At 48.5% G+C, this 26,233-nt stretch overlaps 6 protein-coding genes across 6 annotated transcripts; 3 read left to right on the top strand and 3 right to left on the bottom strand.

Annotated features, from left to right (window-relative positions):
- Positions 1 to 2,432: 2,432 nt before the first annotated feature.
- On the top strand, positions 2,433 to 3,725 carry B0J16DRAFT_55667 (uncharacterized protein). Its single transcript, XM_046134062.1, has 3 exons — positions 2,433 to 2,682; positions 2,743 to 2,963; positions 3,015 to 3,725. Exons 1-3 carry the CDS (start codon positions 2,524 to 2,526, stop codon positions 3,478 to 3,480), a joined length of 846 nt encoding a protein of 281 aa, XP_045986110.1. The 5' UTR covers positions 2,433 to 2,523; the 3' UTR covers positions 3,481 to 3,725.
- A 245-nt stretch (positions 3,726 to 3,970) lies between these two features.
- Positions 3,971 to 4,703, bottom strand: B0J16DRAFT_315890 (ribosome biogenesis protein Nop16; the record flags this gene model as incomplete). Its single annotated transcript, XM_046125279.1, has 2 exons — positions 3,971 to 4,523; positions 4,588 to 4,703. The coding sequence occupies 2 exons, from the start codon at positions 4,701 to 4,703 to the stop codon at positions 3,971 to 3,973; spliced, it is 669 nt and encodes a 222-aa protein (XP_045986109.1).
- A 398-nt stretch (positions 4,704 to 5,101) lies between these two features.
- On the bottom strand, positions 5,102 to 6,903 carry B0J16DRAFT_332526 (FAD dependent oxidoreductase). The gene is made up of 3 exons (XM_046126720.1): positions 6,697 to 6,903; positions 5,663 to 6,559; positions 5,102 to 5,614 (listed from the first exon to the last, which is right to left on the bottom strand). Exons 1-3 carry the CDS (start codon positions 6,725 to 6,727, stop codon positions 5,262 to 5,264), a joined length of 1,281 nt encoding a protein of 426 aa, XP_045986108.1. The 5' UTR covers positions 6,728 to 6,903; the 3' UTR covers positions 5,102 to 5,261.
- A 356-nt stretch (positions 6,904 to 7,259) lies between these two features.
- Positions 7,260 to 8,562, top strand: B0J16DRAFT_332524 (thioredoxin-like protein). The gene is made up of 2 exons (XM_046126719.1): positions 7,260 to 7,824; positions 7,919 to 8,562. Exons 1-2 carry the CDS (start codon positions 7,578 to 7,580, stop codon positions 8,389 to 8,391), a joined length of 720 nt encoding a protein of 239 aa, XP_045986107.1. The 5' UTR covers positions 7,260 to 7,577; the 3' UTR covers positions 8,392 to 8,562.
- Positions 8,563 to 8,588: 26 nt separating this feature from the next.
- B0J16DRAFT_55651 (P-loop containing nucleoside triphosphate hydrolase protein) lies at positions 8,589 to 10,665 on the bottom strand. Its single transcript, XM_046134061.1, has 3 exons — positions 10,327 to 10,665; positions 9,352 to 10,281; positions 8,589 to 9,296 (listed from the first exon to the last, which is right to left on the bottom strand). The coding sequence occupies exons 1-3, from the start codon at positions 10,585 to 10,587 to the stop codon at positions 8,736 to 8,738; spliced, it is 1,752 nt and encodes a 583-aa protein (XP_045986106.1). The 5' UTR covers positions 10,588 to 10,665; the 3' UTR covers positions 8,589 to 8,735.
- A 12,417-nt stretch (positions 10,666 to 23,082) lies between these two features.
- On the top strand, positions 23,083 to 25,694 carry B0J16DRAFT_353634 (fungal-specific transcription factor domain-containing protein; the record flags this gene model as incomplete). The annotated part of the gene is made up of 2 exons (XM_046129324.1): positions 23,083 to 23,980; positions 24,028 to 25,694. The coding sequence occupies 2 exons, from the start codon at positions 23,083 to 23,085 to the stop codon at positions 25,692 to 25,694; spliced, it is 2,565 nt and encodes an 854-aa protein (XP_045986105.1).
- Positions 25,695 to 26,233: the final 539 nt, after the last annotated feature.

The following is a 26,233-nucleotide window of genomic DNA, read 5'->3' as shown; positions in this document are numbered from 1 at the left end:
TTACACCAAGCTTCAGGCTAGCCTCATCTCGTGTAGTCACCTACTCATAATGATGTTGCTTTCACTAGTCAAGTGCTTATATCTGTAAACTTTCAACACCATGTCCAAGATCGAATTATCTTTTATCCATCAAGTAATGCACTCGAGGTCATCGTGATGAAGTGTTGCTATGCTAATGCCGTGGCGTCAAGGTCTATAAGACCGAGGGCTATTGCAGATATTCATAATAAGCTGGATTATGAGGAATACTTACCAACAACTTGTTTCTCGCATGGCGTAGCATGGAATTCAAAATGTGAGCTCAATGCCAGAGCAGATGCAAAAGACTGTTCACCGAGGACTGTTTACCGATGATGGCTGCTCGTTGGCCTCCAGTCAAGTCAACCCAAAGCTCTATGATGGAAGGAGTTTTAGTCACAGGCGTTACTCCGTCGCCGAATTATCACTTTCACTGAAGATGAGGTGCTCGGGAACCATATTCTCAAGAGATGCATCATTCACTATCCACACCTCCGAGACAAAGCGGCCATGTCGATTCACGATGTGGCAGCAAACTTGAGAGACACCATGGGCATGCTTGATGCAGCTAGTGGTAGTGAATGACTTGCCATATCGATTTGCGAGATCCAGGATCGTTCTCATGAGAGGCTTTGCTTGGAAGCATGGGGCAGAGTCCTTGAATTCTGCTGGTCTCAGCATTTCGAACGAGACTGTTCAACTTGTACTTTGCATCTCTTGACCATAGTCATGAGATGGCTTTGAGTATCTTCTCCCTGTTATCATACATTTCGTTTTGGGCCAAGCTGTATTTCTGACACCCAGTTTCGTGCGCCGATATCGCACTTATCGGATGGTAGTTCCTTATGAGGCTCGACGATAGGTAGAATATTTTGTCGAAAGCGATGGCCGAGTATACACAGAAGATTACCAGCATTTCCCATTACATGCATCTCACCTAGTTAACCGAAGGACCTGATCATCTTTTGTAAGATGCCAAGTATTACGATATCATAGCTTACTCTAATTCAGGGCCTCCTTTATTCTGTGACACTCTCCACGATACGGAGTATTTTTTTGCGAAAGTGACTCAATCCTTAGCAGGATTTATGAGGCTATTCGGAGAGAATGAGAGCGACAGAAGAAGATTGGCGGAAATAGGCCCCTGTTTTAATGACGGTTTCAAAGGCAGATTAGGTTGGGACCCCAGTATCCGCCATGGCCCCTGGCTTGTGATTGTCTTGAATATCAATTTGTTGGTGACAGCTTCAGTCAACGGCCGGTCACTCAATTGATTGCATTCCTTCTCTCAACGACCGTCCTTTATTATCTTGGTTATGATGAGATGTGACGGCAACTAATGCACCTCGAGTCGTAGTGTAACATCATCTGCGGCACAGCAACCCGTATCATCCGAAAACAACAAACGTCATCAGCGTCAACAAAGATGCGTAATTATCGTGGCGGTTCAAAGTATAACAGTCAGGATCATATGGATGGATGTTGAGAGAGAAGTCGTTGGATTTTATAAAATGAGAGACGATCATCTTTCCTCATCAGGAATGACATAAAACGTCCGCAACAAAGTGTCAGAGGAAGCGACTGGGCTAAATTACTGACGAAACTGCCGAAGCGTCACTGAGCTGAAAAGCATAAATTTAGAAGAATTTCGCATCTCGGTTGGTTTCATTGGTTGAGTGTCTCAAACAGAGTGGTCCCCTAATTCTTCGCCCGTGGCGCAGCTGTGGCATGGCCTCGCAGGGCACTCTAGGCTGTTAAATAGATAGATGCCTTAGACCTCCGCTATTGAACGGCTATTCGAGATCACGCGTAAAATATTTTATTGACTAGATTGTCCTTTTAGGAGTTATTTCTCCCCCCTGAACTAGTGCTGACACTATCAATTGATGGACGGAATCTAACAGACACAGATAAAGAGGGAGGACAAGCCAGCCACAGCCACAAAGACAGCCCTGCTGTTGCGTCTAGCAACGCGTGGACAACGCTAACCAATAAAGATCCATTGTGGAGGCTTAGTTTCCCCAGTCGCAGCGAGCGTCATGTCTCTCGCTGGCACTGGCACTGGCCTTGACAGTGGATGGATCCATGGAGTTGCCCGCTGGCCAGGGAACCTGTTTCGTCAGGGTTTCCAAGGACCATCGAACTTAATTCAGACCCAGCCCAACCTAACGTAACGTCCCGTCCTCCAACGCCTACCAACGTCTTTCCTCCTCATAACAACAAACAACTTCTATTGACGATAACGCTCTTTGTGTGCCTGTTGTGTGTTTGCATTTTTAACAAGTACATTTTCTCATCTAGCGAGTCTCGAACAAAGCATTGACGACGGCGGATACATTTAACCGATATACCTGTGACGAAACAAGCCCTTGCGATTTCAGCTGAAAAGCCAACAAGACACATTCATACAACTCAGCCTGGTTCTCACTTGATCAACAATTAGGACGTCTCTTCGGGTTTCTATACATACTTTCATCTACACAGTCTGCGCATTAGCCTTCAGTCATGCGGTTCGACATTGATCCCGATATCGTCCCCAACTTGAAACTGGGTCTTCACTCGTTCCAGATCATTCTTTCTCTGGTCGCATGGTGTTTGCAAATCGGTGTGTTTAACGCAAAGGATGCGGAGGTCACTGGAAAGAATGGCTGGACCTTTGGAGTGGTAAGTCGATATGCCTCGACCTTTTCATGATCTGTCATGTCAGCTAACGATGATCTCTAGTGTTTCCTTTCGGTGCCGGCTTGGATCTTCCTAATCATGACCCCCCGATGGGGCCGCACACGACGATTTGCCCAACCACATGCCATGCTTGCTGTTGATGCTGCTTTCACTGTTATCTGGCTGTCTGCCTTTGCCACTCAGGCTTCTTACAACGCCGCTGGCCAGTGCGGTACCGCCTGCGGCATCAGCAAGGGTGTTGTTGGCTGCGGTGTCATTGTAACGTATGTATACGAAATCTCGATCAACAGAAACCTTTGCTAATTATACTACAGCCTCTTCTTTGCTGGTACAACCTTTGTCTCCCTCTTCACTCTCAACTACTACAACAACCACAACACCCTACCAGGCTACGACAACCGCCAGATGGGCACCGACAACATCGACCCCGACAAGGCTGCTTTCTCCATGGCTCCTCACGGCGACGAGGCTTACGAGCGAGTTGACATGGACGATCACGAGCCCTCGGGTAGTGCCTACGGCGGTGGCTACAACCAGAGCAGCTACGGCGGCCACTCTCGCTACGGCGATGCCAACCCCTATAGCGCTGATGACGATGATCCTGACCGCTTCGGCGCTCTTCCCCCACGAAACAACACCATGTTCGATAACGATACCGAGTACCACGGCGGTGCTCCTCCCTCTATGCCCGCCAACTATGCCAACCCTACAGGCGGTGCCCCTTATGAGGATGTTCCAGTCGCTCAATTCCCCGCTGCCAACTACAACAGAGGGCACTAAGTCGTAAATGCATGTAAATGAAAGGAAGGATATGGATTGGTTTCATTATTTTATACAACGGTGTTCATTTTGCTTGGTGTGAATAGCCTGGGAAACGTCTGCGTCTGGAATGCGGCTCAACATTTTTGTATGGTGGAAAACGCCTCTAAATGGAGGAGAGGCGTAACGGCGTCATGAATTGCGCAGAAAGGGCGATGTGACGAATTGTCTTGGTTTGCATATATGAAGTTAGACATTTGCACACAAATCTATGTATATTGAAGACATTTAAATGTGCTTGAATCCTGTGTTTTTGACAGTATCTTTGACAGTACAGAATGTTCAGTCGTGTAAATGAATTCTATATACGACGTCTTGTATTATTCAAGATGCTCGAGCCCAACTCCCAACGCCTTCTGTTCTAAGCCAGTTTTGATGCTCCGTACTTGATGATAGCGATTTTAACCTTGGGTCTTTCTCAGAAACCCTTCTTTTAAAAGACACATCTCCTTTAATCCTGAGCCTCCTTCTGCATCTTGCGAAGGCGCTTGGCGATATTGGCTGATGTCTGCTGCATAGGGTTCAACTTGCGATCCCGAGACATAGCACCCGTATCGTCACCATACTTGGCAACCAACTTCTCCAACCACTCAATCTCACGAGCACTCTGGTGTCTCTTCTTGGGAAGATCAGGCTGCTTAGCCTGCTCGAGGAGCTGCTTGACAACATCGGTGGTCTCCTCGTCAGCGTCGTCCGCAATACCGCCCCACTCCTCGGCAGTCTTGCCCTCGTCGTCGCTGTCCCTGTCGAGGTCGTTGAGCGGATCGTTGAGAGGGTTAGGCTTGTTGTCGCCGATGATGCGGATGATCTTTCCGTCTGCATCGCGCTCAACGCGCGCTTCGGACACAACAGCGTTGTCGATCTTGGCGATGGCGAAGGGGTCGTTGGGATAGGCACGAGTTGTGGTTGCGCCGAGCTTCTTCTCTACACCACCGGTAGGAGCCTTAAGACGAGCCACGAGACCGAGGCGGCGGTAGTTTTGGGACATGGTCTCCTTCTTGTTCCTTTACTCCTGCGTTAGCTTCTTCCCCAAATCTTCATGTCGATAAAAGCTTGATGGCGACGTACCAGTTCTTGGCGATGGCATCGTTACCACGGGGGTTAAGGATCTTCTTGGTTCGGTTGAGTTGTCTGACGGGCTGGCGACCAGATCTGGCCTTCTTCTTTTGGAGTTCGCGACCCATGGTTGATTATTGGTGTTGTTGAAGTTGATAGGTATTGTATGGATTGGAGGCTTGCGAGAGACGTACAAAAAATGCCCGCCAAAATTTGATCGCAAAAGCTTATCGATAAGGAAGTGGGTGTGCCGCCACGCTAGTACCCCAGCTCAACCTCTGGAAAATGTTAAAGTTGGCAAGCAGTATGGAATGACAATGAAATATGAAAAGAAATAAGACTTCGTCATAATATTAGCTGCAAATTACCTTCTATTTTCGTTCTTTGAACTGTTGTCTAACCTCTGTCAAATCGATCCCCCCACTAAGTCGACGCTATGGTGAAGACTGGACAAGCTTGCAATCTCTCACGTGCAACTATCACCACCTCGCAAAACTCCATATCTGCAACATCAAAATAACAAAAGTAAATCGTATCTACAATCATCTGATGGGATATCAGACACTTCAACCTAGTGCCAGAACTTCTGATGTTTTGACGAACATTGTAGAGTTCATATACGGTCTCATTATCCTATCGTCAAGTTTATAATCATTATTTACCAACTTCCTATACCAGGTTGGCCATTAAACCTTGAACTTCCGAGGATCCAACTTGTCAATATCCGCACTTTTAGCCACTCCATCAAAGACAAACTCGGACATAAGCTTGCCTGTTCCAGGACCGTTCTGGATACCCCAGCATGTATGACCCGCGGCGACGAACAAGCCAGGTACACTCGTCCTGCCAATTAAAGGACCGCTCTCCTGCCCAAAGCGGATGTGTTGTGGGAGGTAGCATGCTTGCTTGGCTTTGATAGGTGCGGCGGCCAATTTGGGACTGAACGTGCTGATGTAGGAGATTATGTCGTCGCATTGAGCTTCATCGCATTCCACTTGGTCTGCTGTATCGGGGAGTGGTACAGTTTTATCTGGCTCGCCTGTGCAAAGTCAGAATTGGCATCGTTGCGTTCAATATTTGTACTTACCGCAGGCATAAGCCTCGTTGAACGGTCTAGCGTAGATTTCGGGATCAACGTTACCCCTATGCCTCTTCTTCTGTCCCATTTTGGCACGATGCTCAGGTATAAAATCTTGAGGAAGCTCTATATCTGTAAAGACAGCATAAGGACTTAAGTCCACGTCATAAACGACGCTGTGTGCCCTTAGGCTCTCGATCTTAGCTCGGGGTAAGACTCTGCTTGTCCAAGGACCAGCTGCCACCACGATATCTGTGACGTCCGCGATGACCTTGTTCTCGTTCGTGGTGCGATCCAGGTACTCTATGCTCGAAACTCCAAACTTTGAGGAGTTGATCTTTGTCACCTTTGCGTTGGTTTGTATTTGAGCGCCGCCTTGCTGAGCGAGTTCGGCGATGGATGTTGTGAAGTGCAGGGGATGCACCTGTGATGTTTCCGTTTTGCCTGGTGCACCCATCTCAGACCAACTCTCAATGATCTCACGGTCTACCCAGTCCAGATCTTTTGGCAAGTTGCCTGCTTCAAGGAGTTCCTTTGCCGCGCCGTTCTGCTTGGGGAGCTTCTCCCATTCCTTTCCATCCTGGTTTCCGTTGACACTTCCATTAGTTTGAAGTGATTTGAGTTTATCGCTGGTAACTACAGCTTCAAAGCTTCCGCAGCCGACTTGACGATAACCCCATCTCTGAGGACCGTTGTGTTCAGCGGCAAGCTCGGAGTGGAGCTTGTATGACAGAGGAACCAGACATTCCGGGTAAGCCCAGAGGGCGAGAAGACCGCCAGCCTTGCCTGATGCGCCGGATGCTACGGTAGGAGCGGCTTCAAGAAGAGTGATTGCATGCAGGGCTTTGTTGAACTTGGGATGGCGGGTGAGATAGTAAGCTGTAGTGGAGCCAATGATGCCACCTCCTGGGAGATTGTCAGCCTTGTTCCAGCCTTGGACTATTTTACATGGGAGAGATAGGTGTCATGATGAGGCTGTAAAGGTACAGGTAGTGGTCATGAGGTGAGGTAGCGAAGGGTGTGGTTATGGAGGGGCGACTGACCAACGATGACAATGTTCTTCCTGCCCTCCATGATATGATAATGAGAAATGAAGTTAGTTGGTATAAGTAAGACTCGATGGTGAATACTAGAAGTGAGTAAAAGTACTTGGCATGATAATCGCCTTTGCACTTGCAACGTTTTCTGGGCTGATATCTGATTTGGAGTCAGATCAAGGGACCAATCCAATGGAATGGATCTAATCGGGCTGAAAGTGACGTACAGTAAAGATACAGCGCCACCCTGAACCACTTTAGCTGTGCTTATCGATAAGAGCTGATGTCTTTGAGATCAGAAGAGGCAGTGACATCCGAACCGGAGTTATTACCGAGCCGAGAATTAGTGAAGGATTCTTCGGTCAGAGGTTGCACCGATAATGATTGATTCCAAATATGTTGAATATCAATTAAATAATACTGCCGATCAGGTAGATATCCATTGTTGAGGCTCTGTAGTAGTACCTAGTAGTAATCATAATTGACATATGATTAGCGAGTAAGGGACTGCCTAGGCATGGCAGTTTAACCGCATTCGCTTAATATCATCAGCATATTTCATGCAGTACCTATAGTATTAGGTAGACTAGGTAGGTATCTGTTGATACGAAAACTACCTAAACCAAAGCACGGCTCGTACGGATACCTGAATACCTACTAAGAGGTAACTAATTAATTACAAATCATCTTGTTAAAGAAATTATCGGTGCCGGCGGAACTGGATACCCCGAATCACTCCACCTCGGATACGTCACCAAACCTGAAATGGAGTCAAGTGCCGAGGCTTGTAAGGGAAGTGGAAGTACAGAAGGGTACAGCAGAAGCTTCTTCAGGCAATGCAATCAATTTGTATTCGATACGTCCAATTATCTTATTAGGAAGTGACCATGTCCTTGTCCATCTCTCGAGCCCCTCTTTGGTCCAGATCCGTATCCGTCCTCAGTTCAATACGACCTTTATCATCAGGTTCCAGGTCCAGGCTGAATAAATACTACGCCTACACTACTACCAGTTCCCCGCCATTTTCATTTTCATCTTTCAACATAAACAATCACAAAAACCGTGTCAATCAATTCAGCACAACAAACAAGATGGCTTCTGCTACCAGCTTTTACGACTTTAAGCCGCTTGACAGTATGTCTCCCTCATGATTGTTACACTCATACCCCGCCTTAAACACACCACTCCATGATAAATAGACTCACTCAACTAACATCTCATCTCTCAGAGCGCGGCCAAGAGGTTCCCCTCGCCGACTACAAGGGCAAGGTCGTCCTCGTCGTCAACACTGCCTCCAAGTGCGGCTTCACTCCTCAGTACGCCGGCCTCGAGAAGCTCTGGACCGACCTCAAGGGCAAGTACCCTGAGGACTTTGTCATCCTCGGTTTCCCCTGCAACCAGTTCGGTGGCCAGGAGCCTGGTACCGACGATGACATTCAGGAGTTCTGCCAGCTCAACTACGGTGTGAGCTTCCCCATCATGAAGAAGACTGAGGTCAACGGCGACAAGACCGACCCCCTCTGGGCCTGGCTCAAGGACCAGCAATCTGGTCTTCTCGGCCTCAAGCGCATCAAGTGGAACTTTGAGAAGTTCCTCGTCGGTCGTGACGGAAAGGTCAAGGGTCGCTGGGCTAGCACTACTAAGCCTGAGAGCTTGGAGAAGCCTATCCTTGAGGCTCTTGCTGAGAAGCCCTCCGCTTAAGTTTATGAGTGATGCCAGGAAAATGTGCCGTTGTTAAACCCCATCAATCCAAAATGAGATACCCTGTTGGAGGAAACATAGGCGCGTGGTTTAATGAGAGCTTTCACGCTCATGAGATACTAGCTAGAACTAATACACAAACCAGATCATGATCAGGTTAATATTTGATAGCATTCACCTGTGTCACCAATTCGCACGTCACTTGAGCACCATCTTGCGTGATTAAAGCCATCATGTTTCTCCTGTTAACCACTTTATGCGATACCATATGTTTTTTCTCGGTTCTGTCAACTGTAATTTCCCTGGTTGACTTGTACTCAAATCCCTCATCCCAACCACTCATCTTACACGTTCTCATAGTAATACCTCGTTCCAACATCATACTCCAGCAAAACCTCAGCCTCCATTGTATCAGCAGAAGCCACAACCTGCTGCCACAAATAGATCTCAAAAGCACCCGGCATGATAGCAGGCACCGTAACAGCACATCGATAACTCTCTTCACCTTCAGAACTCAAGATCATGACAAGATTCCGTCCCGGTAGACGGTAAAATCCAGGAGTATCGTCTGCAGGATTCCAACTAACCACCATTCCTGGTCGAAGACGTTCTTTGAACGGGACATTTGCCATCTCGGGCCTTGGGTCACGACTTGAGAGACCTTTGTTCTCAGCTCCATCATTCTCGGTCTCTGCGTTTGTTTCCTTCTGGTACGCCTTTGGCTTGTTACGCTGGGAGTCGATGTGAAGACGCCAGAACTTGGCTTGGAAGGCAGTCGCTTGTTCCAATGTTACACTAGGTGTTTTGAGACAACGAGTGATAAATTCTGGAACTGGTAGACGAAGAAGTTGGAGTCCATTCTCTTCGGGTGCAAGATAGGCGGGAGAAACAGGTGGTGTGCCAGACTATCGATACTTTAGTCAGCGGGTATCAATCAGTTAAAGGGTTTGGGTAGCTCACATTCTTCAAAATCCAATCCTGGAGCAAGTCATGAGGCCAAGTGCTCGGCTTCGCAGCATCATACTTCTGTACCACCGTCTTCGGCACAGTAACTCTCAACATCTCCCCATATCTCAACGTATTCTTCGTGGCCCCAACGTCCAGGAAACTCGGGTTGACACAAGCCACGACAACAGTCTTGCAGGCCCGCTCAGCAGCAGGGTCAAAGACGTGTTTGAGGACTTTTGTCAAAGCACTCTGCCGGAATGGTACGTATACTTTCTTCCCAGTTGCGAGACTCGCAGGATCGACACTTGCTCTTCCACGAATACAGTCTTTGAGGACTGAGAGACTGGCGTTGATTTCCCGGGATTCTTTCATACGTTGGTTTGAGTGCTCTGTCACGTCACGGGCGGCTTCTGAGCCTGCGAGATCGATGAGATACAAGAGTCCATCATCAGATTGGGGCAACGCAGGGTTTTCGAGACGGATCTTGCAAATGGCGTGGGAGCGAGACGAAGAGTCATTCTTCTGTGTGGAGGCCGTACTTCGAAAAGACGCGGCATTGTTAATATGCTGAATAAGAGTATCTGCATCATTGACAACAAACTCAGAAGCGCCTGCAAGATGAGTTGATCCAAAGGAGTCTTCGAGGATAGAGATGGGCTTCCGGGCGTTGAGCAGATCAAAAGCTGAGTTACCTGCGAGCTCAATGATGGAGATGGAAATGTTTCGAGTGCCTTTGTGTTCACCGGAGAACAGAGTCTCTGCGATGAGTCGCTCCAGGCCACTGACTGTGTATGTCTTCCCTGAACCAGTCTGGCCGTAGGCGAACATGGTGCTAACTCCGCCGCCCCAGGCCCATGGCACAAGAGGTTTGACGAGCTCTTGGTAGATACCGTCTGTCGTATCATCAGAGGTGAACACTCTATCAACACGGTAGTTCCATGACTATTCTTGTTAGTATCTCTGGGTGAACTTGGTATGTAGACTTACGACTAGTGTAGGAGGACCCCTGACTGGTCTCCTCAGTTCATGTAAGTCAAGTGTCCCAGGCAAGTTCTTTCGAGGGAAAACGCCAATGAGCTGTCCTTCTTCTTTCTCATCTTGCATCATAGGTCGAATGCGAGTGGCGATGGTGATATCAGGATTGGACTCTTCATCGCTTGGCTTAGCCTTGGCGGGTGCTGGTTTGAAGCGCTCTACCAGGTATTCGAAGCGCTGGGCGTTGTCGAGAATAAATTGCTCCATGGTCATTACTTTGAGTCAATGATACTGTTTGAGAAGATAGAGCTTATGATATTGATGCAGTTCGATATCAGTCGAAACGTCTTCTTCATATACTCTTGTAAATGGTGTTGCCTAATCGCTAATCGATCTGATACAGCTGTTGTTGTGGCGCGCTAACCCAGCAACCCCTTGATTTAATTCCACGTGACACTGAATCAGTTCAAATAAACGACAGAATATGAAATATCGATTGTTGTTCAAATTGAGTCGTGCTGTGGAAATTATTGTGCAACAAAAGCTGTGTTTTGAATGAGAGGGGGGAGCATTTGGGCGTTAATCAGGAGTGGCTTGTATCACGAACTTTATTGACCACCGAACAGTGAGCCTAGAATTCATAATTGCCCAATCCAAGACTTGTTTCTTTTTACAATATTAGTACTCTTTCCAGTTCAATTGATACAAGTTTATATACAATGGTGACGATCTTGCAAACACAGATAGTATCTCGAGTTCGAAAGCAGCTTACCCTATAACTCCGAGCATATAAGCATCGGCCATCTATAACACCATCCACAATTTTAAGGCAGCTGTTTCAGATTGTTCTTTCTTGTTCATTAAGTCAATTAATTATGTACAATCTAATCCTAAGATGTTCTCTTTTTAAAATGCTGCCTGATTCCCCCTTGTCTTGATCCTCAAAGTCTAACCCCTTTCATACGTTCAACCAGGCACCAGTTTAACGACAGGTTGGTAAAGTGATTAACTCCATCATTATGTTTCAATAGTCAAATCTTGAGTTTGATTGCATTTAGGCAAAAGAATAATGACTGGTGAGTTGGAGAATTTGCTGTAGCTCATTCGGGATTGATCTTCATGTCCGGATTCCTTGTTATTCAGAACGTAGAGACCTCAAACACTCAACAAAAGTGACTTTTACTTCATGTACGTTGCTCATTACTGTCCAATATTCGACTGGTAAGTTAACCGCAATTAAAAGACTAAAGAAGGCTGGAATCGAGGGTTTAGGAACAAAGGGCAGCACCAAAAACACCAATATCACATTCTACATCAACATACTCATGTCGAATCATGAATATATACAGAACATTTAGTCCTTTACTTGTATGTCTTCCTTGTGAATGCCATTTGAATTTCTAGAATCTGTTGTGAAATTGAATAACCAAACTTGCTTTTCCAAAGGTCTTAGAAGCTTCATTGACATGCTTCTGGTATATCGTTCAACGAGACAAACAGTGGCCTATTCTCTTGCTCTTCACACTCAAGTAAACGATAGCCAGTCTCTCCAACTAAACCACTGTCTTTGAATATCGAAGTTTACACATCAAAGAACAAAACAGACTCATAAAAACGAGAACCTATCATGTTGCATAGTAACTCGCAGATCTTCCAAGCATCGAACGGAAAGTCAAGTGGACAGATTCAAACCACAGCTTGGTGACCTGACAGTGACTCTGCAAAACAGCTTGCACCAAAAGACGTCCGGGCCCTTGCTTGCTTCACCATCCTGTCCTCAAGACCATGGTGAGCTTATACCAGCAATATCCAAAAGTCAGACTCATTTGTCATATCGTCTTTGTTAGGCTCACCGCCGATGCTCTTTCAAAGTTCCAAAATCATAACCGACGTCGTACAAAGAAAACTCGACCCTCTCATATGACACTTGTCAATGTTCCCTCAAGTCAGCCCAGATTACAATTGAAGAAGGCTCGACAAATCGCATAGGTTTCTCCGACATCTCGAGCGCAGCGCCGGAAGCATACGCGGGATGGATACTATCATACGTAAGCACGGCTCGCATGCAGATGACGGCTTATTATTGCCCTCGCGACAGTTTGACCGTGCTTGACCAAAACCGAGTCAATATTCGTTGCAGTATCGAGAGCCGTACAGTTTGAGATAGTGGTTAAAGTGCAAATAAGGCTTCTTCAGCTAGGCGTTCGATTTTCAAGCTAAATCGGTGCCTGGTATAATGCAGCTTTATTGTAAGCCCTTGAAGCTGCACAAACATGTTTGGATCAGCATGTCAGCAGCGGTCCGTGTCAACGTGGTTCTGACAGGGACAGAAACCAATCGCCTCTCTAACATCAAGTTTATCTAGTTGCCTAGAAGTCCCGGACTTACCGATGTCGTGCCAACCATAAACCTGCTGGAAAGAGATCGTATCAAGAATGAAGGATGACGCCAAGCAGTGGGCGACTAGTGTGTCATTCGTCGCTATCTGGCAATGCTTATCGCCAGTTGTGATAACTCTTCGAGGCTTTTCTGGAACGAGACGATGGGGGTTCGTGAAGAATCAATGCCGAAAATTTGTCGAGGAGCAACTTTCAGGCTGAATGCTTGTCGCTTGTCAGACGAAAGCAGTCGATGCATTGCACTCTTGCTGTTGGTCAGCGGTTGGCGATTACCCTGAACCATTGATCATGGATTTGAAATCGAGCCGTGGAGAGCAACGTCTGTATCGTCGCTGAACATTCCCACAAAATGAAATCGCTGCCCTGTTAGGTACCCAAGGTAACTCGTGGGGGTGCTTTGGAACCGCTGATAGACAAGCCATACAGGAACTACCTGTGAAGAAGCATCGTCTCTCAGCTGGGTCAGTGATAACGAGACTGCGATCATATTCCTTCGGTTTGGGATCTTGAGGATGATAACCAAAAGCTCTCATCAAGCTGTCATAGCTAAAAGACATAGCATCACGTTTCCTTAAATGAGAAATGATCTTTGTTTGGTGATGTGCATCAGAACATCGGTTCGCCCTTCTAACTGGTAAAAACAAATCTCGATCCCGGGTCATGAGGATTCAGCCAAGCCAACGGACTTCTGAAAGCAAAGTCCATCATTGCCATGCCTAGATAATCGATGTTGTTGGTCCTTACCCTACATCACAATTGGTTATCTCAAAACTGCCACACAGCGACATCATCAGTGTCGTCATCTTGTAATAGCTTGGTTGTCTCGAGTGATTGGATATCTTGGTCAAGCCACAGTTTAGGTCAGACTGGCGATCAAGCTACAGTACCAAGTGTCGATCACTCACTGATCGTCGACCGCGCACCGAGAAGACCGACAACCTACAGTAGGTGCCCTCTGCTCGGGTTGCGGAAGGGTTTCCGCCGTCAGATTGAACCAACCTCGGACAACCACCACCACCACCCTCACCAACTCTTCCATCTTTTGCGTGCGAATCATACAGTAGTTTCGCGCTTCCCCGGATTTCCAGAAGTATGCATGCCACCCTCCCCACACAGTAAAGGCCGCACACCGGGCGGTAAAGCAAGTGACGGGAGCCAAATAAATGCAGGTTCAGGTTTTGATCGCCCAACTCAAGATTACAGTACTGTACTAGCCACTTGGCTGAAAGAAACTGTTCCAAGTTCAGTAGTACAAATGCAATTTTAAGTGGTAGGAGAAACTCAAAGTTAAAGAGATTTTGAAGCCTCGTCATCTCATGGGTTGGGCTACCACCGGCCCTTCGTCGGCGTTTGTACAGTACCAAGGCAAGGCATTTGAATATTACGTACAAGCGGCGAGAATAAGAGAAAAAAAAAGGGGAGTAAGTTTTTCGAATGTCATCGCGTCCAGCTGTAACGTAGGCGGAATCTCCACTCCGTTAAGCAAGACGAAGAGAAACTTGTCGCAGTGGCCACTAAAGACTTGGGTTGAGAGTCTCAATGGTTCGTGTTGGTAGGACAAGTTCGCGATATTGACGCCGTGCACGCGGTTTAATACGATGCCGCCTTTTGCTTGCGGCGCTTCGAGTACCGTGATGTATCCATTCTTGGTGGAGAACAGGCTTCGTAAGTTGCAGTGCTATTGCTCCGCCCTCTAAGCCTGTCTCCATTGCATCGTGAAAGTCTGGGGAATGCGGGGGACGAATGAGAAGCATTATTGTGATGATGACTGTCCCGCTTTGTTTAAAGGAGTCAGGAATGCAAATTTGAACGGTCGACGTAGAACGCGCCAAGATATCAGCCTCCCCTCGACTCAGTCTCTCCCCGGAGCATTGTTTGCGCACGAGACCCATTTCAAACTGTTGATGTGAATCAAGTGGAACTTTTGCACCGCCAGAGCGGAGAGCCAGGCTCTGCCATGCCATGCCATGCAGCAGCGGCGTGTTGCCCACGAGGTTTCATGGCTACCAGGGCATGTGCGTCTGTACATGGAATTGATATGTATCGACGGCGATTTGAACGTTTTCGAGTGTGCAAATTGCCTTCTACAACCGTCCAAGCCTTGCATGGGAGAAGGTGGTGTGGCTGATTTCTCAACGGATGAACGTCTCACTATGACAGGGCTCGGCCCTTGACGGCCTGACGATTCTGATGCTCGGCACAAGGAAGCTGAAAATAATCGACTGTTAAGACCGCACGAGCCAGCTCAGCGACGGTGACGGTCCGAGACAGAGAGTCTACTCGGACGCCGAACTCTAAAGGCGGGCCATGCACATGAGCGCCATTGTATATCCCCACGGTGGTAATCTCATGACACACTAGCACTAAGAGGCGCGGGGTTGGTAGGGTTCTCCATCTTCTTGTCGGGGATATTGGAGATCAAGGGTGCCCGTTAAACAGTCGGCCAGACTTGTTGAGAATTCCCCTGGCCCGACTTTTAGTCAAAACCCCGATACTATTACGAGATAATAAAGCTGCCCAGCACCAACTCAAGGTCATGGCAGCCCGATATGAAAACTCGCATCCCTAGCTGCCCGTCCAGTTTGCGGGGAAATCTGGGGACGTGGAGACCGAGCTCCAGAACCCCTTCACGAGATATTTCAGAGCCTGGCTGTCGCAGGGCCTCGGGGTCTCTCCTGTCATCCCTTCTCGGAATGTCGATCAACCGTTGTCATGAAGTGAGCGGGCCCTAAACCGTTCAGGTGAAATGTCCAGGGGAGCCTCGGTTTGTCTTCAACTAGGATGTGAGATTTGCTTTTTGCAATCCTGGCCTTGTTTGTTTAAACACGATTCAAACAATCAATCGCAAAGAAACTGTTTTACGTTGTCATGACACCTAGGGACCATAGAGTTCTGCTCATGAGAAGCCATGATATGTCCATGAGTCGAAGCACCTAGGCAGAGAACCGATCATAACCGACGCCAGGCTTCTATGCCACGCCAAACAGAAAGTCGCCAGCTCAGCAAGATAAAAAATGGGCGTAAAAGGTCTAATCAAAATTAACGGTTCGCTCGAAGGAGTAAGGTCCCGGCCTTGCCTAGAACCGTTCTTGATTCGTTGCCCATCGTCCCCTTGCCAGCAACGTAGCATTCAACATCACCTCAAGCTTGTGGCAAATCGGACATGGACCCTAACACGTCAACGTCGGTTAAAGCCCTTGCAATAGATAGCAGAATCCCTGGTTCGATGCAAAACAAGACAATCGATGTTGGGAGTCCTTCTGCGGATCACCTTGGGATCTCGGAGATGCACGCAGTCGATAGGGGAGCAGACCGACTTCTGACGAGCCAAGTGAAATAGCCGCGTCAAGGAGGTATTGGGAAATTCGCTTAAGCAGGGGTTATGTGCAAGTCGCTCGAATTGTAAAGCCAATTCGGAGGACACTATCAAAGCCACCTGTCGGACATTTGTGTCTCGGGTATTGGCGAAAGGAACAGCATTCTTAACATGGATCAGCGATAGTTGTGCGAATGAAGAACCAGGACCAGACAACCACGTTGGTTGGTTTCTGCGAATGGCGACAGTCGTGGCATCTGCACAACGTGTTTGGCTGGAATTGCCTGTGGTTCATCGATACGATGAATGGCCTTCATACAATGCTGGATGAGTGATTGGATGATGCCATCAGAAATATTCGTGTGCTGCCAGACTCCACGATCATGGAGGCGGCCACTAGAACCGAAGTAAAAGACTTGTCCAGGCGAGGACTAGCATAATAAAATGAGACTATGACCATAGACTTGACACGGTCCTAGGTGTTTAGTTCGTCGAGCTTTCGCGACATACATAGTAGCGCTTGGTTCTTAATTTTCCAGCGACCAAGAACGAGGAGTTCATCAATCGCACTTTGGCCAATAAAAAGACCATATAGCAAGAGAATAAGGTTGATGAGCAGGGGCCAGGGACCGTAACGACCGAGACATGATTGGCATGGTTATGTCTCATTGACAACAGGTTGCTGTTGATTCTAGGCGCCCCCCTTGTCCCTGAGGTAGAGATTGGGAGTGCAGAAGGGGAGCTAGCAGAGGGCTTTTTGCAGAGTGCGAGGCTTAGACCCTAGGGCCTAGCTTCTACGCAGCATCGTTCGGTCCTTCTAACGCACGATTTATTGTTTAGCGGATGCGGCTAGACGAAGCCCATGTCTGATTTGGAATGGCTGCAGAGTTGGACCCTTGTCCTCCCCGCAGCATGCCCCTGTCGATACTTTGGATTGACTGCCTTGTGAATTTATCGATTGCTTTTAGGCAAGCGGCGCCGGTAGTCGTCCTCAGGTCACGGCATTCGGTCATTAAAGTCTTTCAGATTTAGCTGTGTTCTTGACCACGCCGTCCGCTGCGATTAATTCCACCCACTCGAGTTTCGTTGCTGGAGCCACTGCTGTCACCAAGCGTTTCCGAGCAGGGGTACCTGGTCAAGTTCGACAACCATCCACTGCTAAGGTCTGCAAAGGCATGTTTGATGATCCGACCCTTATTCTGCATATCCAGTATGAGATAGCCCACATAGTGACTTCAAGGACAAGTCCCGTGAATCTTGGCTTCTGCCGGAGCAAGATAAGAGTTTCGCCTAACATTGTCGGTGAGAAGGAAGGTCCGGCGTCAAAAAGACATTTGCGATGGCTCTCCATTGTATCGGTTTTCATACTTTGCCGGATTCCCATAGGCCAGGATAAGCATTGGGGGTTGGGTTTACAAGGGCTCGTTGCTCATTCTCGGTTCCGGCCTTATGAAACTCTTTGTTTGAGGGAGTGACAAAAGTGTTCTTACCGACGACCTGGAAGCGGTTTTGCACACAAGTCGAGGAAAATCTGGGACCACGAACTGCTCGAGATAATTGTCAGTTGGTTCGTTTACTAAACAAAAATTTCCTCAACCTTTGGAGGCTAAGATGCCAGCAGTGTGCTCTTAACCTTCGGGATGATCCCGGTTTAGTGGCCATCTATCCCAATCCCTGACCGAAGGATCGGTACTCATACATAGACACCGATGGAACTCTGCAGCTCTCCCTGACTGCAGCCACCAAAGCTGACCCGCGCAAGATGATCATTGCCTTATCGGCTCACGATAGAGTATGTAAGAGATTGGTCTTCTCTCGGGACCGGCCGACACTTGTGAGTAACGTTGAATTGAGTTTTCTCAGTACCGAACCAGTGGTGGTCCTAAAGATAGAAAACACCGAGTCCAAGTCGTTCACAGGCCGTAACTGAATCTAATTCGCATTGCAATCCCATGAGAAACGGCGATGGTATTACTGCAACGCCGTCCACATCATGGAGGATTGGTTGAAGTACCTAAGCGAATGCGCATGCACTCTCTGTGTGATGTCTGGATGTGTTACCACCAACCAGGGGATATCTCCAATTAATCAAGGCGTCAAACGAACCTCTGATAAACCCCCTGCGATGGAACAGACTATCTCCAGAAAGGCAGCAGCATCGGCGGGATGATAATGTTCTAGAAATGTGGCTGCGACGCTTAAGGCTTCGAAAACCAGCGAAGGTTGCCTCCTGCTGACTCCTGAAGTTTGTGCACATGCATGAACAAGCACATTTGGACGTAGTACTGGCGACAACCATGCCTCACTTTCCACGATTACTAGTGCAGGGCACCGAAAAGCCCATGGTGGTGTGACGCGACAACCAGGGCATACGACAATGGTTCTCTGGGCACTGGAAGCTACTTGAAATTCCTTTGCTAGAGTATGTTCCCGTAGGATAGTGTGATGATGGTAACCGTTGCAAGTGACTGAAAACAGCAATGTGCGTGATGGTGTTGAAGTGGTTCCAGATGACGAGAGCGGCGTGTTCTGGTGTGGCTGTCGGCTTTCAGTGCAAGGGTAGCATGCATCTCTCGCATGCAAGCAGCCACATTCTTACAAGCACTGGGTTTCGAGTGAAATCTTGGAAACCAGACGCCATTTGTAATAGAAGGAATTCGCCGTTCCGCCAATATTCTTCAGAACGAATTGATAGAATACTATAATTCTGACTTTTTTACTCTGACTCTCCTCTTTCATTGTAGAGAGGGTCTATGGAACCTCGGGCCTTTCGGCCGATACCAGGGTTGTGATTGAGGTGTTTCTGGTCTTCGGCCTCTGTCCGGAAGTTGCAATATAGTACCATCATATCGCAACTCCAGACCGCTTGGAAGATTTTTCTTAGGTCGAGTAGAGTAAACAGGCTGGCGCAACTGTTCGACTGTGTCCATGAATGATGTAAGTGAACGGGCGCAACTTGGGTGGGTTGAGTGGGGGGACCACCAAGGGTTAATCAGTCTGCCCCAAGACAGTTGAAGTTAGAGACAGCCTAATCTGTGTGACAAGGTCAGAGAAGCCTGGTGGAAGAATGCATAGAAGTTCTCACAAAGCCATGCTGCTTATGAGGCGCCGCCACGGCCACTAGGCAATTGCAATTTAGCCCGAGTTGTCGTGACTAATTCTTTCACAGGACGTGGAGGATCAACCACTAGCACGTATCGCAGAGCTGCCGTCGCGATATTGCCGCCATCACATTTTCTTTTTAAGATAAATATGGCGTGAGTCGAATTTATGGGCAGACAAATCGAGCAATCGATACCGAATTTGGATATCATACAGCTATGACATTCTGGCAATCGATAAACAAGACCCTGATTGCCGTATGTGATGGTGATAATCAGCCCTGCGCTGTCAGGTTAATACAGCAGACGACAACTCGTGTCGTGTGCGGTTGTCTTGCCTATGATCCTGCAGGGTGAGAGATTCGTTGGTTCCACTGCCTCTGGCAAGGTTGGCATTGGGCCGCTGGTAGAATTGCAGATATGCAAGCAGGCAAAGTGAATGTGCGGCAGCCGGCAGATGCGGAGCATTGGACTCGACAGACAGAGAGCGGATACTGTTATTGCGGTTCGACGTCGCCAACGCAGCAAGAGAGCGTGGGTTCTGAATCTGGACTTGAGTCTGGTTCTGATCCCGTTGAGCACATACCGGCGCTGTTACCAGATATGAACGTTAGCACATGTATTGAGTCCTTGTAATGTACCCCTGAGCTTAATTGATTTACCCAACGTCGTCACAAAACGGTTCGCATAAATTTAGATTTATGGTTGCAATCAGTTGCAAATGAGCCACAACCGAGGTGCTTGTTTTCGAGATTGACGTGACGGACGGAGCTGTGCTTCCTTTGCACACTCCACCGAGCAGTCGCAGTAGCTTAGCTTAACGAACAATAAGCAATCAAGCAAAGAGGCATGACATGGATGATCGTGAGCTTGGCAACCCCAGGCTGTCTGGCCCTTTTGCTTCTGAGAGGCGGGGAGATTTGCTCTGCTGTTGATAAATGGATGTATGGGGAGTGGATGAGGTCGTCTTGGGTGGATATGAAGAAGGTAAAGAGGAGGAAGGAGCGACTCTGATTGGATAATCAGGTTACAAAAGGACCTGACTGACCTGTAGACAACTGCAGCGGATGATTTTAAGGTGCACCCGGCGGCGGTTTTGTTACCCTTGCCCTTGACATCCATGGAGAGCCAGGATGTCCACATGCAGCTCTCCTTGTCTGGTCCTGGCCCTGGCCCTGGTCCAGCCGGTAATATGGCTTGGCTCTTTTGTTCTCAAGATAGCTCGCACGCAATAAAGATCTTTTGTTTCCATTACGGATATGATAACGGATATCTTATCTCACCGTCGTCAGGAACCACGCGCGAACCTGCAGATGTCGAAACTCTGTGATCGACGACTGCCAAGCGCCACACGGCCACAATACCGTATCCGTTGTGTGCGACAGTGATAGTGATGGTACAGCTCGCAGAGCATGGCTTGAATGAACTGTCAGTCAACTCATCGCAGCCTCGTCGGCGTTTCCGAGGCGTTTCTAAGAAGCGTGGAAACTCTTTAGCCTCTAGTGTACCGTCTGCAATGACATTTTGGAAAGACGGTCAGATCAATACTCGGATACAGAGAATTAAAAGTGAAAGCCTCTTTTCCCCTGAATTTGAATCTTCCCAATTTCCATCCATAGCGTCAAACTATTCGCGCGCCAGACTATGTACGGTGTCGGTGGCAGTATGAAAGGTCCCTCTTGATCTTAGCCTCAAACCATAGACACTTGGCCAGCATGCTGTGTTATACTTCCAGATTATCTAGAGCGAACGCATAGGCCCAATCTGGAACAAAGCTTCCTTCAGAGTTGAAAGCTTTGAACAAAGCCTCAGGTGGCTCGGTTGGATACCGTTGTCGTACCGGCTTCCGAGATGAAGTCAACAGTCATTGCGAAGGTGGCGCCACAAGAATGCGGAATTTCAACGAGCCTGTTAGGATTGAAATTACAGTACATGAACCTTTACAAGAATTAGTGAGTTTTGGCTTGTTAGATACGTTTACCATATTTTTAGACTATATTCCGTGGTTCTATACGACCTTTATCGGCATTTCGCTTGGATCAATCGGACGGAGCCTTGACCACAGACAAAAAGCAAAACTTGCACGCACGCACACAATCTTCCTCTACAGCCAGTAGACTTCCTTGCAAATCTTGGATATTCACGCAATCTTGAGTTTATACCCGGCGGATTTTAGGCTTTGAGGCTCTATTCCATTTGTGCAATCGTCCCCGACTTGGCGCTCACTGCACTCCTACCCAAAATGGGCCTAGATTTTCAACCTTGTCCTTAGCCTGGCCTTGCCTTGCCTCTGTCCGTGATTACAGAATAAGGCAAGCTCATATCTGTTGATGAACCCGTGTTCCGAGACGATTCATCTGCACGGGTAAGATCCAAAACAAGAGTTCGGGGCACGGGCGGAAGAGAGCGAGCGAGGCAAGGCTCTTGCAGGGAGTCGGATGTGTCTTGACGAAGGAACCGAACTGGCCAAATCACGAACCCCCAGACAATAGTGGGAACAGTCAGGGCAGTTTTAGGGACTAGGGGTGCTTTGCAGTGCTATACCGACGGCCACTAAACCGTAGATGGTGATGAAGCCGGGGGGGCTTAAGACCTCCGTAGCCCGCCGAAAGATGGGCATGGGTGGAGGTTCCACACAGCGACTTGAGGCGGGTGCTTACCCCAAAGACCAAGGCCAAAGACAGGACGAGAAAGGACTTACACGACCGGTGACAGAACCATTTTCCTGGGGCAAAAGTCGAGGTAGAGATAGGAGGATACTTACGACTGCTCATATTTTGATATGCGAGACCAGGTACCCAAGCTATCTATATCTTACGTAGTAGCCAAGGAAGGTAACTTGTTTGGCAGCGCCTGCCGTTGATTTCATACAGTAGGGCAGGAAGGTAAGGTAGGCACGCCCACGCAATCTTCGATCCCGCCCCTCCTTCTAAGATAGATAGATGAGTGAATGACTGAGTGAGGCCGAAGCCTGTCCTGTCTCCCCATATTTTCGTCCTTCTCCAACGTGCCCACGCTTTTCATCATCACCACCACCCGTTCAGCATGCATCTACCGTACCGTACCAGCCAAGGCGATATTGAGTTTGGTCCGTCGAAATTGAAACCATCTTTTTTCCATTATGTATGTATTAATGGATGCCAGGGGAACCCCTACTTCGGTCTACAATCTCTTGTCGGTCTATCATTCGAACCTCGGCCGAAATAGCATCCATGGATCCCACCCCGCTGATCTTCAGTGTTGGTACGGTGCAGAGTACGGTTCGGTCTGTTAAAAAAAGACGCTTGCTAGGCTTGCTTGCTGGGAGGGACTTGGGATTGGGATGATGATGCCAGCGCCAATGTCAACGGTGCCCCCATCGTCCCCATCCCCATCCTGATCCCCCCTCCCCCGTCCCTCTCTCCACTCCCGTCTCTCACCAGATGTCTCTCCCGCTTTACTCGATCTTGAATGTGCTATCTACTCTGCTGCTACTGTAGGTACATCCATGCTGCCCACGCTACTCCCTGTAATCACACACCCTCCCATAAATATACACCCTTCGAATGTCGCGCTCCCCATCATGATCCCTGCTGAGGCTTCAGGGTCTTGTTGCTGTTCTCAAGGACTGGGCGATACCCTCCCAGGCTCTGGACACCCCTCGCCTCTTATGTCTGGCCTTCGTCTTGCCTTATACCATCCCAGAGCGCCACTTTCATATCTAGACATCGTTCCTGATAAATCTTGTATACTTTAACATCGTGTTCCCACCGGTTCTAAACGTTTCCCATCGACTTTACTCTTCTGAGTTGCCCATATTCATACCTTTTACTTTACTTTAACTCCACCATCAACCTCATTCCACCTTTCCTCTCTACATGTTGACGTAGCTCAACCATATTCTATAACTAAACGTCGACAACCCTCCCAACACCCGCCTCACATACACTTCACTCCTTCAACTTATACGAAAATGACAGCCGCCATGGCACAGCCGACTGTTACAGTCAAGGATCCATCTGCAGTGCGAAAGCGCAGAAGACGTGCTCCTGCTGGTGGCGCTTCTGATGATTGTTTCTCTTGCTCCAAGAAGAACATCAAGTGTGACCGTAGACGGCCATATTGCTCCCAATGTCTCGAGGTTGGCAGTGAATGTTCTGGTTATAAGACACAACTTACTTGGGGAGTTGGTGTGGCTAGTCGAGGCAAGCTTCGAGGTCTGTCTTTGCCTATTGCAAAGGCTCCACCCGTTACTCGTGAGCCCAGAAAACATTCGACTGCTTCTTCAAGATCCAGCTCTTCCATGGTTCACCACGGAACAGAGGATGAGCACAGAAGAATGCGCCAGGGTCCCATTGACATTCCTGCTGTGACACAAGTTGCTTCTGCACCCACAACGCCTTTCGCTATGGGTGGCTACGACTACCTCTCCATCTCCCACTCTGAGCACGCAGCTCCTGTCCACCAAGGAAACTGGGGTGCGATCAACTACTCCCCAGCACAAGAGACAAATCACAACATGCATCGGTTTCCCGTGCCTCTTGTCACAGAAAACCTCTCGTCCTCTATCGATCCCCTCACCCCAGACGTAGGCTATGTATCGCCCATGAGCCAATCTTACACCAGAGACGATGTTTCCTACGTCCACAGCCCATCTTACATGTACGACAGCTATACAACGGGCACTAGTTCCCCGGGACCTCAGAGCCCTCCTTCCTCTCTTTACGTCGAACACGCAAGGACCTTTGCTCCCACCTCGTGTCCGAGTCTTGCACACGCCCCATCCGAGATGAGCTCAAGCCTTCACTCTCATACCGACACCTTTGATTCGCATCTTGGTAACAGGATTGTTCGCGACTGTGATTCATTCGGTAAGCTCAGATGGAACCAATGAATCCCTTGGTTCTAACGTGCGCAGGCGTGCCTGAAGTCGATACATATAGCACAAGCTACGGTTCTATGCCCATCTCCTGGCATTCACCACCTTCGATGCAAGAAGAAGACGTCAAATCTCATCACTCGGACTTTGCTCCCTCGGGCTGGCCCACCGCTTCCGAAAACCAATCTGTTCATGTGAGCCAGGACCTCATCTCCAAGATGCCCTTTTTCATGGATTACTACGAGAATATCATGTGCCCCTCAATGGTCTTTATCGACGGGCCACACAACCCCTTTCGAGACCATATTCTGCGACTAGCTGCAAACAGCCAGAGTCTGAGCCATGCTATTTGTGCTCTTGCATCCTGCAATCTCCGCATGAAGAGGAAACTGAGTCTCGGACGTGATACACGAGAACTTTCTGAGAAGTTGATGGCTGACAAACATGCCGCCGAAGCCATGGCAGACACTCAGCCCGACGACCTGTCCCTCGCCGAGGAATATCAACACCGCAACCTGGCTGTGCACCTATTAAACGAGCAGCTCAACGACCGGACCAAAGCTATCCACGATTCAGTACTCGCCACGATCCTCCTACTGTGCCATTACCGCATGGTCGAGTCCGGTATTGCCAAGTTCCACACCCAGTTTGCTGGCGTCAACAAGATCCTGACTCTTCGAGCTCAATATCTGACGGCATCGAGCAACTCCGCCTGGATGGAAGCAATTTTCACTTACTTTGACGCCATTTCCGCGAGCATCAACGAGCGCGAGGCTCAAGTCTATCCAGGATTCAACGGGATGCCCGACACTCAACTTCTACCCATTGGAGCCGAAAACTTGGTGGGATGCGACCGCGAGCTTTTCAAGACCATCAGTAAGCTTGGTCGTCTCAACCAATTGTCACAGAACCGCCCCGTACAAAACACATCGACCTCGACTCGACCTCAAGAGTTGTCTCAGCGATCTCCTTCTTTGTCCTACATCTCTCCATTGGGCCATGCTCGCCGGGAGTCACTCACTGGGTTTAGCGTGACGGGTGAACAAATGGGAGATATGAGCAGTCACGGCGTTAGTAGCAACCGATTCAGTGCGACACTCAACGACGATATGGCTACACCCACGAGCGCTCCTGCCCCATCGTATGAAGAAAACCGCTCACTGTTCTGGCATGAGTGGAAGGAAGCACGCCTGGCTCTTCAAAATTGGAACTTTGATGCGTCTCGCGTCAGTGCTTCGCTGCCTGAGCCTTGCTCGCAAAGCCAACTACGAGATCTGGAATCACTGTCTGAGGCGTTCAGGTATGCCGCGCTCCTGTACACAGAGCGGCTCGTGAGCCCCTCGTTACCTTCAGGGCACCAAAGCATTCAGAGCCTTGTCAGTCAAGTTGTCTATTACGCAACAAACCTGGATACTGGCAGTAGCGCCGAGAAGTTCCTGCTCTGGCCCCTTTTCGTGGCGGGCTGTGAGTGTGTCAACGAATTACAGCAGAATATGGTGCGGTCCAAGTGTCGAGATATCATGTTTCGTTCTGGTTACATGAACAATCTAGCGGCTCTCGAGGTACTGGAGAAGCTATGGGCTCAAGATTGGTCGGGAGATGAGCCGTTGGTGTTGGGGGCCAGGACCGGGGATCAACGCGGACCGTTCAACTGGACGAAGTGCATCGGGGGACCCGGAGTGGAGGTGGAGTGGATCATGTTTTGATGTGCAGGGATGTTCGGCGATTCACATGTGAAGGCGTTTGACCTCGTGCAGAGGTGATGGGAAACAGGGATCTGGCATACATACAAGGGGCTGTCATTTGCATTACAGGCTTGGGCGTGGGTAGGGGTAGATGATGGGTTAGTCTTCAGGTGTGTCAAATTCGGAGCTATTAAGGGATTGAGTTTGGAGTTCAATTTAGGGTGTAAAGGCCAGCATTATATGTATTATGTAACGAAGCGCAACGCAACAAACAGCATACGGAACGGTTACGTTAGAAAGGGAGCATGGCGTCTCGGCTTAGCATATTAGGGCCAGCACTGGAGTCTATTACATCCATGCTAAAACAAAAGATGGTCGAAAAAGACCGAAATGAAGATATACATACAAAGACTGTTCCCCAAGTGATCGAGCATAGACCAAGCATTGCACTATGGTTTGAAAATGAGACTTGTTTCCAGTAAGGCTAGGATACAAACAATTGAACAAAACACCTTCCTGATCTGTTATACTGAAGTAGCTGCAGTGTAACCCATGTGAAA

Source organism: Fusarium flagelliforme (genome assembly GCF_020744385.1).
Source record: "Fusarium flagelliforme strain FIESC 12 MPI-CAGE-AA-0113 chromosome Unknown B0J16scaffold_2, whole genome shotgun sequence".
NCBI classification, from domain to species: domain Eukaryota; kingdom Fungi; phylum Ascomycota; class Sordariomycetes; order Hypocreales; family Nectriaceae; genus Fusarium; species Fusarium flagelliforme.
This window is presented reverse-complemented; position numbering and strand designations above follow the sequence as displayed.

Coding starts and splice junctions, on each gene's coding strand:
- B0J16DRAFT_55651 (XM_046134061.1), bottom strand. CDS start 10,587: ATGACCATGGAGCAATTTATTCTCGACAACGCCCAGCGCTTCGAATAC. Junction 10,282..10,326: donor GGGGTCCTCCTACACTAGTC/GTAAGTCTACAT, acceptor TAACAAGAATAG/TCATGGAACTACCGTGTTGA. Junction 9,297..9,351: donor AGGATTGGATTTTGAAGAAT/GTGAGCTACCCA, acceptor AAGTATCGATAG/TCTGGCACACCACCTGTTTC.
- B0J16DRAFT_332524 (XM_046126719.1), top strand. CDS start 7,578: ATGTCCTTGTCCATCTCTCGAGCCCCTCTTTGGTCCAGATCCGTATCC. Junction 7,825..7,918: donor CGACTTTAAGCCGCTTGACA/GTATGTCTCCCT, acceptor CTCATCTCTCAG/AGCGCGGCCAAGAGGTTCCC.
- B0J16DRAFT_332526 (XM_046126720.1), bottom strand. CDS start 6,727: ATGGAGGGCAGGAAGAACATTGTCATCGTTG. Junction 6,560..6,696: donor GAAGAACATTGTCATCGTTG/GTCAGTCGCCCC, acceptor ACAATCTCCCAG/GAGGTGGCATCATTGGCTCC. Junction 5,615..5,662: donor CAACGAGGCTTATGCCTGCG/GTAAGTACAAAT, acceptor GACTTTGCACAG/GCGAGCCAGATAAAACTGTA.
- B0J16DRAFT_55667 (XM_046134062.1), top strand. CDS start 2,524: ATGCGGTTCGACATTGATCCCGATATCGTCCCCAACTTGAAACTGGGT. Junction 2,683..2,742: donor ATGGCTGGACCTTTGGAGTG/GTAAGTCGATAT, acceptor GATGATCTCTAG/TGTTTCCTTTCGGTGCCGGC. Junction 2,964..3,014: donor GGCTGCGGTGTCATTGTAAC/GTATGTATACGA, acceptor ATTATACTACAG/CCTCTTCTTTGCTGGTACAA.